Here is a 17,585-nt window from a genome sequence, read left to right on the forward strand (position 1 = left end):
GAATTAATGTATGAAAAAGTCATTTATGGAGAATGCACTTATAAAACCATTCATTGGCCATACAAAACATACTAGGGAACAGACAAAAATTCCAAGATGCTTTATATTAACTTTGTATTTCCAAATAAAGTGTTCACATGGACTGCTCCATAGCACGAGGAACTACAAGCAGTGCTCTTCGCATAATAAGTACTCCGAATGCCTGGTACTTTTCGTTTGTGCTGGGTTTTTTTTATGTCGCTGTGATTTCCATACGGACAGGGCTCATGTTAAATCTGGTCTTCTAGCTTTCGAGACCAAACTTTGCAAATTTGCGTGTCCTGACTTTACGCTCAAACTGACTAAATTGTCTCACAGTGGATTTAACACATACTCCTCAGCTACAAAGGGTACAAGATGATCTTGGATTAACACATTTCCCCGAGACAGAAAAAGCAGTGCAGTGGACACAAAGAGAAATATTTATACTTGGTTTTTTCAGTCCAAAGGCAGAGATCACTGGTCCTGGCTTATAACAGGACTCACTGAAATGCTTCAGGAGAAGGCATCAAGAGAAGCTCTGCAAAACGAAGGTCATTTTCAGCACCCTTGTACGGCAGAGCCCTGAGACTGGGGAGCAGTCACTGTGATGAGTTGGAACAAGACTGTGCAGCCTCAGGGAGAGAATTAAGGAGTGGAGAAAAGCCTGCCTGTCAAATTCAGTGAGGTTTGATTATTCTCTTTACAGTGCTGGCCAATTACAGAAAGCCACGGTGTAATTCCAGGGGAAACGAATACACCTCCGTCAAAGCCCCTCTTCTGTCCGTTGATCATGCCCAGGCAGGAACGTGAGGTATTGCAGGTGATGCATCAGCAGAAGCCCAGGGCCATCAGCCGAGAGTTATTGCTTTGCAGAGCTGGGCTGGCAGGAGAAATGTCTTTGGCACAAGTGGACAGAACACAGACTCCAAATGGACACATGGGGAGAGAGATGCGGCCTGACCGCTACCCCTGCGACAGCTAATGCCCTTTGGGGTAGAGGACTGCTCACTGCTTGTGGCTGTGCCCATATCCTGTGTGCTTGGACTGTATTTGCCTTTTCCCAGATCCTCACCCTCGCTGCACATAGATGAGATTGAAGAGCCTGCAGCAAGAACACGCTGAACACAACACTCTCGGGGAACTATTTGTTTTCTAAAATGAACCACGCAGGGTTTGCTTTAAGCTTGACTGGGGGGGAAAAAATCTGGAAATGGGAAAGCAATGTGTGTGTGTGCCCAGTACTTGTTTTAAAAGCAAAAACCAAATTGCTCTTGCTGATAATTTTGGGAGGATTTACTTTTACAGTTTATTCAACATCTTAGTCACAGGCAACTTCTAAAGCACTGAAATGGGATTATAATGGAAACCTGCAATAGCAGCACAGACAAGAAACGCTGCTGAGGTAGAGGAAAGAACATGACTGTTTCATTAAACGTTCTCAGACTCCCTTTCTTTTGAAGGTATTTCAATTTGGATTTCACACAACTATTATAGAAGCATTAGTAAATGGCTTCAGGTTCATGCTAGTGTTCTGAGTATGAGGAAAACATTTAACAATGTAACAACATGCAATTCTGTAAGTAAATAAAAATGTACAAAAGATTATTTTACAAAAAGTGTTTTGTTATGCACCGTGTGTCTTGAAACTGGTTACAGTATCTTAAAATGGTAACCATTTACTAATCCAACAGCATTAGGATTCATACACGTTTTCATAAACCCTGTCTGCTTAACACGTCGCACTGCGTTTTGTACATACAATACAATATAATACATACATGCAATATAATATCGTAGAGGCCAAACCGGCTGGAGCTTATATGGAAAGTAGGGCTCCACCAGGCAAAACTTTCTAAGAACAGGAAGTCATTCAATTCCAGCGGAAGAACAGAAGTCAGCGTGGGCAGTCGCTCCTGTTTGTGCCTTGGGAAAGCTCCTGTCTAGTTTAATATTTATGAATCCCCTCGGTCACAGACATTAGGGAAGGATTCTGCATGTCACTCGGGCTTACATCATAACCTAACTTCTTCATGTCTTTAGTCACGACGTTGAAGGAAATGGTCACAAAGCCTTGGGAACGCACCCTGGTCACTGGAAATAGGAGGACACCAGGTTAGCCAGCAGCGCGCACTGAAGAGCCATACATTCCCCCCAGAATACCTGCACGGAGCTGTGCTCAGCACGGGCAATTCACTCGTGAAGTTTTGGCAAACAACTTCAGACTGGCACACAGGAAGCAGGGACTGAAACTCCCGACCGTTTACCTTCTCGTCCTTCTCCCTGGGCGACCACCCTTGGGTCGGTGAACTCTGGACGCCTTCCTGTGAGCCAGCTGGGAAAAAAGAGAAAAGAAAGCTATAAACGGATTGACCACACTGTTTCCTGACGTAAGTCAGCGCTGGATTAGAGCCACTGGGTGCTGCACATTGCTGCGTTTCAGCATTTCCTTTTTGAAGAGCTAACATGGCGCAGTAGCGGGCTGTACCGTGCCATGCGGGCGGCACAGGCGTAGATTTGCCTGCTACGTTGCCGTAGTGGCGCGCTATAAGAGGGGTGCGCACCGCTGCAGTGACGTAGCAGGTGATCACGTGTAGGCTGTTGTAAGGCGACGTGTGGACTTGCCCACTGAGTAGGACCTTTGGGAGCAGCGTCACGGAAATGAGCCTACTTGTAGAGTCAGAAGCTGCTAATCGGGATGACCTGGGAGCAGGATGAGCTGGGAGATCACAGTTAGGTCCTAAAGGTGCGTGCTATAGCTAGGAACTGCTAAGGTTTTTTTGGAGCTTCTTTGTACAGCCCAGGTAAAGCGGGGCTTGCATCTGACTGCCGTTGAATAATTGGGGGGTGGGGATTGTACCAGGTAATGCTATTTCTATTTTGACTGAACTACAACGGCAGAAATGCTGAACCATTTACTGGTAGGAAATGCTCCTGGCTCTACTCAGCCTTGATCTGTTAAACCCTATGTATGAGCTATTGTATATTTGCCCAGCTGTGTCATGATGTACTTGTAAAAAAGTTATACTGATGGTGCCATAAAAAGGTTAAAAAAAAATTCTCTCAAGAAGTAAAGACTGTAGGAAATCATGCCTGTTTGTCTGTATTTAGCATGTGTATTTGATGCAGTACAGTTTATATAGTTCAGTGCCAGAAATTTTCTGTTGGGAAAGACAAGAAGCGACTGTGCTACCCTGATTATACTGCTTCAATGCATTTATCGAAGTATATGGAGGCTAAGCTTGAAGCCTACAGAAGGACCCTCCAGCACATGCGTATATACATGCATGCACACCTACTTACCTATCTCTATTCCTACTTCTACAAAGCCATTTTGTCTCTTATTTCCTTGTTGATCACTATCAAGCTCCTTAACCATTTCAACAAATATGCCTGATCATTCCACCAGGTGTTTCCGTCCTATTTTGTAATTGTTTCAGCTCCTCTTGCTGGATGTAATATCAAGCAAAACTACCTCTGGGCTCTTGGACACCAAACAGACAAAAGCTCTGGGACTCTCTGACTTGCTTTCAAGGCATCATTGGGCCCTTTTAAGTGGGATTAGCCTAAAATTGCCATTTTTATGGCACATTAAGGGCATGTGTCCATATGTGTATGCCCTTTATGCACCTTAAAAATGGTGATTTTAGGTTAACTCTGCCTAAATTTGCTACCTATTTAAAGCAATTACCAATTTAGGCTGGCATACCTAAATCCCATTAGCCCACCTGTAGATGATTAATGCACATTAGCATAGCTACATGTGAGCTAATGTGACTTAGCTATGCCAGCCTAAATTTAATGTGCCTTAATGCACGTTAGCTTGTCTACATGTAGATGTGCACCTAAATTGCCTTAATGTACCTTAAAGGCGCATTAAGTTTAGGCACGTGTAACTACACATGTAGACATGCCCAACTGACTTTCATATGGATTGGACACTTCTGGTATTTAGACATGGTCATTTCCTTGAGAGAAGCAATGATTTTTGGAGTGCGAATGATGGACTCTTTGCTAAGGAAAGCCAGCTGATCCTCTGCCAGTATGCTTCACCCATGCAAAGACAGCAGCAGAAAGGGATCTTGGAGTCATAGTTGATTCCAAAATGAACATGAGTTGTCAATGTGATGAAGTGATCGACAAGGCTCACCGCACTTTATCGTGCATTAGCAGATGTGTGCTGAACAGGTCTGGGGAGGTGATGCTTCCCCTCTGTGTGGCACCGGTCAGGCCACAGTTGGAGTACTGTGTCCAGTTTTGGATGCCACACTTCAAAAGGGATGTGGAGAATCTCAAGAGGGTCCAGAGGAGGCCGCTCGTATGGTTCGAAGCCTGCAGGCAAGGCCCTACGAGGAGAGACTGAGGGACCTGGATCTCTTCAGCCTTTGCAAGAGAAGGTGAGCTTGTGGCTGCTTATAAATTCATCAGGGGAGGGCAGCAGGGAACAGGAGATGCTTTATTTCCTAGTTACTCCCCCTGGAGTAACTAGGAACAAGGGCCACAAACTGGCGGAGAGCAGATTTAGGTTGGACATTAGGAAGAACTTCTTCACGGTGTGGGTGGCCAGAATCTGGAACAGGCTCCAAGGCGTGTGGTGCTCTCCCCTACCCTGGGGGTCTTCAAGAGGAGACTGCACAAGCACCTGGCTGGGAGTGCCTGACCCCAGCGCTCTTTCCTGCCCAGGGCAGGGGGTTGCCCTCGACGACCTACTGAGGTCCCTTCCGACCCTAATATCTATGAATCTATAACAGGAAGCAACTGGACTACTGACCTTAGAAACATTATTGCCTGACCTTATTGCCCAATGGACTGTCTGGAAGAGCTGTACTTAATCTTAACGAGAGTTGCAAGGAGCCATTTTAACAATGAAAACTGGCCTGTAATATGTAACAGTGAATCTGTGTTCATTGGAACAGGTAACAATTATAACAAGGATAGCAGTGTCTGGGGCTCAAATGGTTTCTGGCACCCTTCTCAAAAGTGGTGGCAACGTTTTGACCACCTCTGGCTCGTTTCAGTCTGTGTTTTCCATCTCTCGCAGTTAGTCATCAGCACAGATTCAGAATCAACCAGTCAGAGGACAATACAATTTGTCCCCCCACATCCGGTGCTCAGTTTATTGTTATCAGAATATCACCTGACACATTACAGGGGGGAGGGAGGGCAGCACAGAGATCAATGGATATTAAGTGAATATGGTTTGTCCCTGATGCCGCTATACAAAAGATTATATAAATGACAAGCAGATTAGGATTGTAAATGGAAAAGCTTCAGAGAAGCAATGCGATACAGCTTGCACCTTTAAAAAAAATCATTTATTAATGATTTAAAATCAGGTTTAATAATGATCAAAAATTTCACGCACTCTTTCACCACTTACTGCTATATCTGTGAACGATTTTTTTTTCAGTCGTCTTAACCTCATTTAAAAAAACAAACATCATTAAAAAACCAAACTGCTGATTATGACCCTGATCCTGCTGACCTCCATACCCACATGAGACACAGGACAGATCAATTTGCAGGAAAGATTTCAGAGACCCGGAAAAAAAGTGTCAAAAAAGATCAGAGGCTGAACAGAGTCACAGAGCTGGGAAAGCTCTTACTGTTGTACTGGCATAACAGGCAAAGTCTTCACTGACGATGTGGGGGAAACGTGTTGTGCTGGGAAGAGTATAACCATACAGAAAGACTTGTTTGTCGCCCTGAAAAGCTTCCAGTTTAATTAAACTAGAGGACAGTGTTGGCATAAGAACAAATGGGTACGAATTGGTCAGAAATAAATTTAAAAACTGGAAGAAGGTTTCTAACTAGCAGAGGAGTGAGATCCTGGAACTGACCATCTGATATAAGTAGTGGGGGCAAAACAACCAAACAAAATACCCCTGCAACTGGTTTTGAGATACAGCTTAATAAATATACGAATGACGTTATATAGCAGAGCTGCCTGCAGTCTGGACTCGGTGACCCAGAGGTCCTGTCCAGCCCTATACCCTGTGCAATACAATGCACCTCAGAAGTTATTTCTGAAGCAAGACGTTACATTAAAATGGGACCCGTTTAAACAACAGAAGGTTGTAACCCAAACTGATGGGAGCTAAAACATTACTTTTTAAGGTTTGCATCATACCCTCAATTTTCCTCGTCTTACCTCTACAGCTTTCACTATGAATCAATTCATATTAAAGCTTCAGCAACTGTGGGACAATTTCCAATATTCAGTTTTAAACTTCCTGCCTTCTGACAAATATCTTTTGACATACATTTCATGGCTATTCAGTTGAGTATGTATATGAGAGAGGGAATACTAGGACTTTTCCTAATCACCTTCTCCAAGTGCTTAGAAATGGTTTCTTTGAGGACCTGCTCCATGATTTTTCTGGGGACTGAGGTAAGGCTGACTGGTCTGTATTTCCCTGGATCCTCCTCCTTCCCTTTCTTCAAGATGGGCGCTATGTTTGCCCTTTCCAGTTGTCCGGGATTGCCTCCAATTGCCAGAGTTTTCAAAGATGATAGCCAGTGGCTCTGCAATCACATCAGCCAATTCCCTCAGCACCCTCGGGTGCATCTCATCAGGCCCCATGGACTTGTATGCGTCCAGCTTCGCTAAATAGTCCCTAACCTGTTTTTCCACCACTGAGGGCTGATCACCTTCTTGCCAAACTGTGTGGCTTGGTGCAGTAGTCTGGGATTTCTGTGCATCCAAATCAGTAAAGTAGTTCCTATTAATTTAAAAGGGTGTCCCTTCCTCTAGAAATGTTCCAAGGAAGAGCAAATTCCCCAGCAGTTCTGACTTTAGCATTCATTATCTTATACCATGATGAAGCATAAAAGAAGATAGGGAGAAGACTTACTTCCTTAACAAAAAATTAAGTGTCAAAAAAGAAATTGTTGCTATTCGAGAAAAATGAACTGATAATAAGCAATATAGTCAGACCTTCATACTCAGAATATGAAAATGTTCCCTGGTGAAACGATTCAAATATATTTTTAAAACTTTTTATGCCGTACTTAATATTCTGTGTCTTCATAATGATCATTTTCATTCTGCACTGGTCCCTGCAACAGATGTTGCTGAACTACATGAAGAAAAATAAGTGCAATACTTGTGCAAATCTATGCAATAAAGACATTAATGTGCTTCCTTCAGTTCTGCAAATGAAGTTATTTCAGTTTATTTGCAAAGATGCCATCGCTGCAAATGCTATTCTCTATTTTTAGGAGCTTTAAGGAGTGGAAGGGAATATGTGGCACTTTGTCTTTGATAATCATTTAGTGGCTAATTTTTGAGCAGTTATCCCTCCCTATCGACAGGAATATAGCAAGTACTCTTCCAATTACTTGGGCTACAAAAAGATGAAATTACACAATATTACTTTAAGAAGACTGATAATGTAAAATGTTAAGGAAGCATCTGGAGAGAGAAAGTCACAATTTCAGCTAGTTACCACACGTGTGTCCATGCAAATCAGGACGCCATGCTTACCCTTACCCAAACCTTATGCACATGAGGAGTGAGCGACACTATCAAAGTCTTTACCCATGGGACTAATATCACCTTTAATTATTACCTTGTGAATTTCTGCAGCTTTGATGTCGATTCTGGAACAAACATAGCAATTGTTCGTTCGTGCCTAAAGAGAAGTGACAAAGACACAGAAGTTATTTCTGAAACGCTCTTATATCAACGTCTAGTACGTCTATATTTATTGTGGTAACAAAAGTTCAAATATGACTTTAAAAATAAAGTGCATGAGGGACCTGTAGTTCATGAACACAAAAGAGTTTATTTACATGGAGAAGCCTGCATTACAGGAGCAGCTTCCAGCAGGTGCAATTCCCTAAAGACAGATGAAAGCACTGAACAACTCGCAGTGAAAATTCAGTCGTCAGCTGCCCTACCTTTACACATCCCATTGTAGGACTTCTCTATAATGGGAAGGTAGCACATGCAAAGCTAGAGGGTGCACGTCACGCTATTACCCTTTGTAGATATATATACTGCACACAAAGGGTGAAATAGCTTACTTCACTTTCAGTCATTTGTGTCCACACTCACAGGCAACACAGAGTAGGCACAGTGCTCTAAATACAATCTGTAGTTTACTGCACATTGACTCCCCTGTGGAAACAAGTCCAAAATTAGAACCTATGCTAAATTCAAAGCCTCAAGGCTAAGAGTATGTCCATGCTGCAAGTTAGAATGGGGATTCACAGTAATTTAGGGCTGGAAGGGACCTTGTGAGATCACTGGGTCCAGCCCCCCTGCTCTGAGCAGGAAAGACTGGTAGGGTCAAATAACTCCTGCAAGGTATGTGTCCATCTCCAGGGCAGGTGCCCACACCAACCCTGCTGGGAGTCTATTCCAGAGTCTGGTCACATGAACAATGAAGAAATTTTTCCTTATATCCAATCTGAAACCTTCTTCTAGGTGTTTATGACCATTGCTCCTGGTTTTCCCTTGGGGCACTTTGGAAAATAGCTGTTTGCCTAGTCCCTGATGCTCATTCCTGATACATTTGCAAGCTGCCACCAAATCCTCCTGAAGGCTTCTCTCTTCCAAACTGAACAGTCCCATATCTGTCAGCCTTTCCTCATCTGGCTTGCTCTTCAGGCCTCTGATCATATGAATGGCTCTTTTCTGGACTCTCACAATCTTCTCCACATTCTTCTTGATGTTCGGCGCCTAGAACTGGATGCAGTACTGCAGCTGAGGCCTCACCAAAGCCGAGCAGAGCAGGAGAATAACTTCCTTAGTTTTGCTTGAGATGCACGGGTTGATGCATGCCAGCGTATTGTTTGCTCTGCTAACTGTAGCATCACACTGCTAGCTCAGGTATGAAAAGTAGTCTAGTCACAAGAGCAAAGACTTTTGAGCAGAAGGTGGGCCCCAGGACATACGTACTACTGCAACAAAACTGCTTCCACGCTACCTTGCTTAGAGCCAACCTGGTTATCTCTACCCCAACCTGCAGTAGAGTATAGACACACTTTCAGTTCTGGTGACTGCAAGCTACTACCAAGCAATGTATTGCACTCCTATGTTACAGGGAAGTTACAAGGCAGTATTAGGGCATTTTGGAGTCCTGAAGCCACAATTTATGTTAAAAAATAAGAACAACAGAGATGGAATCAAATCCTCTTCGGTAAGGAACAGTTGAAACCAAAAGAACAATCAATCATTAAACTCACCTTCCTGGCGTGAAGGGAACATGAACAGCTCCATAACCACGGACAACATCATTTCCAAAGATGTCAGGTCCGTAAACACTTAATACTATTTGAGGCCCTAAAAATCAACAATAAGTTAACTTAAAGGAGTCAGGGTAGGAAAGTGGACGGATTTGGTCTTCTTATGACTTAAATTCATATTCTAATAGCTCGTTGCTATTTAACAGCAATTAAGAACTGCAGGCCAAAGGAGTCAACTGTATTAGTTAATTAGCTGTATGGGGGAATTAACAGCCAGTGGGTATAGGCAGGCAAAGATCACTTTAAGAGAGTGCTGGCTGTATTATCGAAAAAGTAAATATAGTACAAACTTTACCAGTTTCAAAGAAATGTACTCATTAAGAAAAGGTGATGAAAGTCCTTAAAAGAAATACGGTACCTGACAGAATACACAGAGTCTACTGGCTTAATTGCCAGAAAAGGCTAAGTGAAGCTCACACTAATTTAACTCCAAAAGAAACTTCAAAAGCAGACCAAAAAACGAGCTGCCTAAAAGTATCATAAAGTGCAAAAGTTTAACTGGATTCAGCCTAACACAAGGTACATGCTCCTTTTGCTTACAAAGGCAAAAGATGACAGGCAGAACTGTGCATGTTTCTTTACTTGGGGGGCATTCCAGCACTTATTCTGGAGACCAGTCCGAAGCATTCAACCTGACTTCCAGAGTCACAGTTAGTGCAGACCAAGAACTAGTTTTGCAAAGGAACTTAGCAATACAGTGCTTCTCATTACCACAGACTAGATCCCGGGTTGTCATCCCCCCGTAGGAAAGTGCCATACCCACTAGTCTAGGGAGTCCCTGCTCATTCCTCCTATTTATGCCTTCTCCAATGGAATTTTTACTTATTACATGAGAAGTCGAACAGCTTCTACAGGAAGACTTACGGCAACTTTCTCCTCCCCTCCCAATAGCTGATAGCGTAGTGGTTAGAGTCTGCTCTTCTGAAAGGTGAGAGATCTGCTTCAGATCCTTCACCGACTGAATGGCACGACTCCCACATTTGGGATGAATTGTCTAATCATTAAGCAATTAGGAAAGAAAAAGCAGTGGCAGCTGTTCCCATGTAGACCCAGTCCTGCCAAACTTACTTTACAAATGCCCACTGTGCCAGACAGACTGGGTCTCCAAAGAGATAGAAGGGCAGGGCTTGGTAGTTTTAGGCAACAGTTGCTCAGCCCTGTCAAAATTGATGTATGGAGTATGCCTAGAAGCAGATCTTATGGCACTCCCAGGGTTAGGTGGCACCTAAAAGGGGGTTTTGAGGCCTGCAGTGTTGGACTTAGGCCTGCAGATTGGGAGTTAGAGGGCACTTGGTGGCCTAAGTCCTTTGTGAATCTGGTACCAAGCAACTGCAAGCAGCCACAGATTCCTAGATGCTAGGGTTGGAAGGGACCTCAACAGATCATTGAGTCCAACCCCTTCAGATCTTCCCTGAAGTTTACTTACAGCCATAGGGGTTGGTACTTTTAAAGGTGATGTCAATCGGAAAATTCCACACAAGGGTTTGCTGTGCGTCTCCACTTTTAGAGGTGATCTGAGATATTCCCTCTTCCAAACCCTAGAGCAAGAGCATTATACGTTACATATTGTACAAATGCAAGACACAAATATTAGGGCATAGATTCATAGATGTTAGGGTTGGAATGGACCTCAATAGATCATTGAGTCCGACCCCCTGCATAGACAGGAAAGAGTGCTGGGCTCAGATGACCCCAGACAGATGTCCATCCAACCTCCTCTTGAAGGCAAGTTAGAGAATGAAATGCAGATATGTATTTGGGAGGTGAGGGCAGGGAAATGGCTTTGCCTGGGTTTCAGACAGACCCCAGGCCAAATTTTCAATGAGTCCCTATATGTGGTACAGCTTGCTTGCTTGCTCAAAATGCAAGATAGTGATCTGTGCGCCAACTGATCTACAATTAGAAATCCCCACTGCAAAAGCTGGCCCCCATTCACCCTGAGTGTGAATCTAAGCCACAAAATTGTATTGACATTTATGAAAAGCTTTGATTGGACCTAGCATGAAGTACTTTGAATATCTGAGCCACAACAAAAAGATGGGTATAATTAAACCACTAATAGTACACAGGGTATATGTGGCATTATTATTCAAAGTACCATATGAATATTAACAAAACTTTTCTCTTCCTCTTTAAAGTCAGAAAGAATAATTAAGCTCAGTTTCTAAGCAAAAGAATAACAGACACAGGAAAGTGAAACAAGAAGATCGAATGTCAATCAAAGATTAACATTCAAGACGCATTAACTTTGATGTGCTTCATCAACTAGAGCACTCTCTTCCCAAGGCAATTTAACTAAATATCAGGATTCTAAATACTGGAAGAAAAATCACCCTCTTTGTACTTACGGAGCAATTTGCATTATAGCCAAATTGCAGTAGCATCCTCAATCTCATCACGGACCAGAACCTCTCTGTACAGGGTACGGTACAAACACACAAAAGAAAAGGTTTCTGCTGAACGCTGGATTTCTAACAACCCCCATGTGATTAAACCAGTGGTTCTCGACCTTTATCCACTCAAGGCATCCCTCATTAGACTCAAGACACCCCACCATAATTTACTGTGAATTGTGTGGCTTCCCCTTTGAAGACTAATTTACTTATTACAGTGCTTACTTCCTTGCAGAGAGACTGGGAATGGCCAGGCAGGAATAAGCCTGAGCCTGTGCTTATACCTTTAAATGACTCTTGGCACCCCAAGGAGCCACAACACCCTGGTTGAGAATCACTGGTCTAAACTGTGAAGCGCAGCACAGGAACACAGCCAGGAAATTTGGCCTGAGCCTCCTGACAGTTTGAGGAAACCATCGGAGCCAGACATGAAAACCTCAGTAAATGCGCTTACCGTGGTGGGCACCCAGTCGTGGCCGTAGACAAAGCAATACTTGCAGTAGAGATCGTCAAACTCTGGGAACTGGAAGAGAAATCGAACCAAGTGTTGCTATTCTCAACGGCGCCTCTCTCTATTTTATCTTTGCCTAAAAAAACAGGGGCTGCCTTCCTCCCAGCAGAAAGCCTTTTGTTCTGGGATCCTGCAGATGTACCATTGTCCCACTTTCAGTACCTATGAAGTAGGAATGATCAAACCTCTCAAATGCAACACCTGCTTGCTGCCTCAGGCTACACATTTGAATCCGTTTTGATGGATCCCAGTCAAATCCTGGAAGCGGTATAACCCTTTACACATGCAGCTTGTCCCTGGAACTTGAATAAGCCCTGAGAGAACATGTGGGTCCCTTACTGAATGGGGGAGACAACCTAGTGACAGAGGATGCAGAAAAGTCTGAAGTGCTTAATGCCTTTTTTGCCTCAGTCTTCATAGGCAAGGTCAGCTCCTAGACCACCGCACTGGGCAGCACAGTGTGGGGAGGAGCTGAGCAGCCAACAGCGGTGAAGGAACAGGTTGGGAACTATTTAGAAAAGTTGGATGTGGCCAGATGGGATGCACCCAAAGGTGCTAAGGGAGTTGGCTGATGAGATTGTACAGCCATTGGCCATCATCTTTGAAAACTCATGGCGATCAGGAGAGGTCCTGGATGATTGGAAAAGGGCAAACATGGTGCCCATATTTAAGAAAGGGAAAAAAGGAGGACCCAGGGAACTACAGACCAGTCAGTCTCACCAGGTCCTCAAGGAATCCATTTCTAAGCACTTGGCGAAGGTGATTAGGAACAGTCAGCGTGGATTCACCAGGGGCAAGTCATGTCTGACCAACCTGATTGCCTTCTTTGTCAACGTGACTGACTCTGTGGATATGGGGAGACAGCTGGATGTGCTGTACCTTGATTTTTAGCAAGGCTTTTGATACCGTTTCCCACAACATTCTTGCAGGCAAGCTAAGGAAGTATGGGCTGGATGAATGGACTGCAAAGTGGACAGAAAACTGGCTGGAGCATCAGGCTCAATGGCTCGATGTCTAGTTGGCAGCCAGTATCAAGTGCAGTGCCCAGGGATCATTCCTGAGGCTGGTTTTGTTCAATGTCTTCATCGACCTGGAAGATGGCATACAGCACACCTTTGGCAAGTCTGTGGATGACACCAAGCTGGGGGGAGTAGTAGATACACTGGAGGGTAGGACTAGGATTCAGAGAGACCTCGACAAATCGGAGGACTGGAGCAAAAGAAATCTCATGAGGTTGAACAAGGACAAGTGCAAAGTCCTGCATTTAGGACCGAACAATCCCATGCAGCGGTGCAGGCTGGGCAGCAGCTCTGAAGAAAAGGACCTGGGGGTGACAGTGGACAGTAAGCTGGATATGAACCAGCAGTGTGCCCTTGTTGCCAAGAAGGCTAATGGCATCCTGGGCTGTGCTGATAGGAGTGTTGCCAGCAGATTGAAGGAAGTGATTCTCCCCCGTATTCTGCACTAGTCAGGCCACATCTGGAGTCCCGTGTCCAGCTGTGGGCCCTCCAATACAGAAAGGATGTGGACAAGTTGGAAAGTCCAGTGGAGGGTGACAAAAATGGTTTGGGGGTTGGGGGACATAACTTGTAAGGTGAGGCTGAGGGAACTGGGCTGATTTAGACTTCAGAAGAGGAAACCGAGGGGGATTTGATAGCAGCCTTCAACTCCCTGCAGGGGGGTTGCAAAGAGGCTGGAGCTGGACTGTTCTCAGTGGGGGCAGATGCCAGGACAAGGAGCAATGGGCTCCAGTTGCAGCAAGGGGAGTTGAGGTGAGATATTTTTCTCCCTAGGAGGGTGGTAAAGGACTGAACAGGTTACCCAGAGAGGTGGTGGACTCTCCATCCTTGGGGGTTTTCAAAACCCGGGTAGACAAAGCCTTGGCTGGGGTGATGTAGTTGGGGCTGGTGCTGGTTTGAGCAGGGGGTTGGACTAGATGTGACCTCCTGAGGTCCCTGCCAACCCTAACTTTCTATGATCATCTCAAGGAAATGCATTATTTTAAGTTTGTGAACAGCTGACCAATTTTTCCTGGGACAAAGCCTTTTATCCTGGTATCCTCCCTTGCTTGCTCCGAGGGCCTTATGGCAGAGGGCAAGTAAAACTCGGGGGCATCCGAACCCCCAGCCTCCGGGCTTGGGCCCGCCAGTGGGATGCCCACCAAAGGATTTGGAAACATCTAAGGCCCCAGGTGTGCATGGAGGATGTTTGCCAGTAGTAGGACCACTTATGGTTCTGCACTCTTGGATTTGGAATTAGTTTTGGCTAATTTGGCCTTGGATACAAATTTTATATATATATAATAAATCCTGGTATCCTACAGATTTACAAGCTCCTTGTCCCACATTAAGCACCTGTCAAGTCTTTGAGGCTAAAGACAGATGACAGGTTTAATCCATGGCTGATAGCTTTGACTCGCATTAAAACTGATTTACCTGAGATTTGACTCGTGTTAAAAGATGTAGCTCAGCTGTCTGAACACCAGGGTTAAATGGCAATGAACTCGAATTAGTTGTGATCGTCCCAAGGCCAAGCATTCATTTGGATGCTTCCTGCGTAGCTGATGTGGACAAAAGGCCAGTCCTGCCGGGGTTGGCTGCGAGACACTGAAATCTGAATCTAATCAGTTGTCGCTTGTAGCCCAGAGGAGCCCTTTGCCCCCCAGATGATCGGGGCTAGTTCAAGCTCATTGCCATTACTCTTTGGGTCAGGTTACAGACAAGGATCATTGGGTAAATCTGGTATCTCTTATTAGACCAAAAGGAACAATTTTTCTTTGCAAACCTTCAGGTGCAAATCCCCTTCTTTGGGTCATGCTATGCATCCCGGGTGACCGCAGAGGTGGGTTATGTCCCGGGACAAAGCCCTGGGTTGAACACACCATCCAGATGCTTCCCAGGGATGTCAAGGGGGCTCATCCCTTTGCGTGATCCTGGGAGAAAAGAATTTATCCCAGGGCAAATCCCGCCTGGTTTTGCCCATCAATAATGGGGTGATACCCCCTTTGCCCCCTGCCCAGGTCACCCCCCCGGACTCAGCCAAAAGCCCCCTCCACCCTGTTACCCAACTTTGTGCATGCGCTCTACATTCCGGCCCAGCGGGGGCGCAATAGCACATGGGCTCTGCAAAAGCTCCCTCGTGCCCCGCATAGGATGCAATGGCGCATGCGTTCTTTAGGAAGCCGGCCCCGTGAGCACCACCCCAGCAGAAGGCGCAATAGCGCATGCGCTCTGCGGAGGCTTGGCGTCCTGCCCGGCAGAGGGGGCAAAGGCGCATGCGCTCTACGGGGAATCAGCCTACAGGGGGCACCCTGAGGAGGGGGGCCCCCAGACTCCAACGTGTGGGGGGGGCTGTAATGGCGCATGAATGCAGCCGCGCTCACCTGGGCGCTCTCGATCTGCCCCGTCACCATGAGCAGGAAGACGCTAGGGCTGGCGGCGGTGGCCATGGCGGCGGGAGGCCCGGCCCGTTGCTCAGGGCCGCTGTCGCGCCGCTCCTTGGATACCCGACGGCGAGGCGCAGGGGACAGCCTTCCAGCGCGGGCGGCGCTGCGCCGAGGGGGCGGGGCCAGGGCCGGGGCTGGAGATCTCTTCCCTGCTGCAGGTCTTTGCAAGGCGGGCCCCGGCTGGTCTTTTCTTTTCTTTCTTTCCCTTTTTTTTTTAATAGAAAAAGTGAAACCTGAGGCTGGTCCCTTTTTTGTTTTTGTTTTCTTTACTAGAAAAAGTGAAAGCTGAAGCTGGTCCCTTTTGTGCGTTCTTGTTTGGTTTTGGGGTTGTTGGTTATTTGGTGTTTGTCACTTGATGAAGTGAAACCTGAGGTTGGTTTTCCTAGCGTCAACCCCCCCCCCCAAAACAAAACAAAACAAGAAAACCCCCAGTGAAACCCAAGGCTGGCAGTTTTGGAGAGTGAAAAGCTTGGGGAGCAGGCGTACCAGATCCCAGGGGCATTGCCAACCCTCCGGGCCTGCCCCGGTGTCTCCAGGAATCAGATATAAATCCGTAGGAGATGACTGCGAGTTGCTGGGAAGATAAATGAGATGGCATTCGTTCAGCTAATTATGCAATGTTGAATCTGATTTGTACAATGGTCCAGTAGCGTTTTTAAAATGTCAGTGTCCCCTGCATCGGCCTTCCTGCCATGAAGTCTGCGCACCGTAATGAATGTTGTTCCGTCACGGGATGAAACCTGGCATGGATTCAAACAAAGTTGGCAACCCTGCACTCAAAACCCCTATTCTTCTTCACCGAGACGTGCCAGGGAAGATGGTTTCAAAATGCCTTGCCCCACATCTGCTTTTCACAGAGCTCCTTCAGAAGCTGGAAACACGGGGTGAAAATACCCCGCTGGTCACTGGCTAGGATGGCAGAAGCTCTTCTGTCCAATTTAGATGATGGATTCATAGAGGATGGGTTGGATAGGGATGATCCTGCCTCGGGATCCCTTGGTGACATCTGGAGGTCCCTTCCAGCCTGACTTCTCTGCGAAGCAAGTTAATAAAAAATAGATACACTAGTAAGAGAAGGTGGAGGTGGCTGTGTGTTGTGTTTCTGAAGCCTACACTGGAGACAGATTGGTTTTTCAGGGGCATTTGATGAGCTGGCCGATGGGCTCTTTTGAGTCCCTGGAAACCTCCCTGTATCTCTTTTTCTGGACTCTGTCTTAGCCTTTTGCTTGGGGTTTATTCTGAAGTATTTTCCTTGTTCTGGAAAGCCAGATGAGTCCCTTGAGATGGTGCCAGAGTGGGCAGCCAGCAGAGAAGATGAACCAGCACAGTTAACTATAGGAGCCAGCACTAATCTACCTGGATGCATTCAGTAGGTGCGTCTACACATTCACAGTTACTGCTCAATAATTTAGGTTATGGTGCAGTAACCGCAAATTACTGTGCAGTATGGGCATGTGTCTACACGTGCATGCCCGTACTGCGCAGTTACTATGGCGACTTAGGCCAACTTGGGTATAAATTTGCTACTTGGATGATTCAGGTAGCAAATTTATGCCTGATTAGTTATTGTGCAGTAACACTGTGTTGGACTGCCTTGGGACTAACTTTAGTTAGTCTACACATGCAGGTGTTGCAGCATAGTAATGTTGTGTGTGGACTGATTTGAGACTAGCTTTAGTTGGTCTACATGTGCAGGCGTCTATGCGTGCAGGCGTTACAGCATAATAGCGTTGTGTGACTTTAGTCCCAAGTCAGTCCACACAGCCTTCCTATGCTGTAACGCCTACACGTGTAGATGCTGACCTAAAAACCACTTACTGTGCAGTAACTTGCTGTGCAGTACATGCACGTATAGACACACCCAGTGTCTTTGTGTTCTGTCCACTTGGTCCTTTCAAAAAGTCAGACTTGGGTTGAAAGGAAGTTCAAAGGTTGTCTCCACGCAGTGGCATCTAAGAACGAAGCT

General features: G+C 45.6%; 1 protein-coding gene across 1 annotated transcript; it reads right to left on the reverse strand.

Annotated features, from left to right (window-relative positions):
- Positions 1–3: 3 nt before the first annotated feature.
- Positions 4–15,735, reverse strand: B9D1 (B9 domain containing 1). The gene is made up of 7 exons (XM_090023813.1): positions 15,557–15,735; positions 12,118–12,186; positions 10,697–10,808; positions 9,211–9,307; positions 7,590–7,652; positions 2,286–2,353; positions 4–2,112 (listed from the first exon to the last, which is right to left on the reverse strand). The coding sequence occupies exons 1-7, from the start codon at positions 15,620–15,622 to the stop codon at positions 1,967–1,969; spliced, it is 621 nt and encodes a 206-aa protein (XP_089879939.1). The 5' UTR covers positions 15,623–15,735; the 3' UTR covers positions 4–1,966.
- Between the last annotated feature and the right edge of the window lie 1,850 nt (positions 15,736–17,585).

This window comes from Crocodylus siamensis, chromosome 12 (assembly GCF_052110815.1).
Source record: "Crocodylus siamensis isolate JL-2025a chromosome 12, ASM5211081v1, whole genome shotgun sequence".
NCBI lineage: Eukaryota > Metazoa > Chordata > Crocodylia > Crocodylidae > Crocodylus > Crocodylus siamensis.

What these genes read in the sequence shown, in the direction of transcription:
- B9D1 (XM_090023813.1), bottom strand. Translation starts at nt 15,622, where the DNA reads ATGGCCACCGCCGCCAGCCCTAGCGTCTTCCTGCTCATGGTGACGGGG. An exon ending in GGCAGATCGAGAGCGCCCAG is followed by an intron (nt 12,187 to 15,556) that starts GTGAGCGCGGCT and finishes TTTCTCTTCCAG; the next exon opens with TTCCCAGAGTTTGACGATCT. An exon ending in CCAGGGAGAAGGACGAGAAG is followed by an intron (nt 2,113 to 2,285) that starts GTAAACGGTCGG and finishes TCCTATTTCCAG; the next exon opens with TGACCAGGGTGCGTTCCCAA.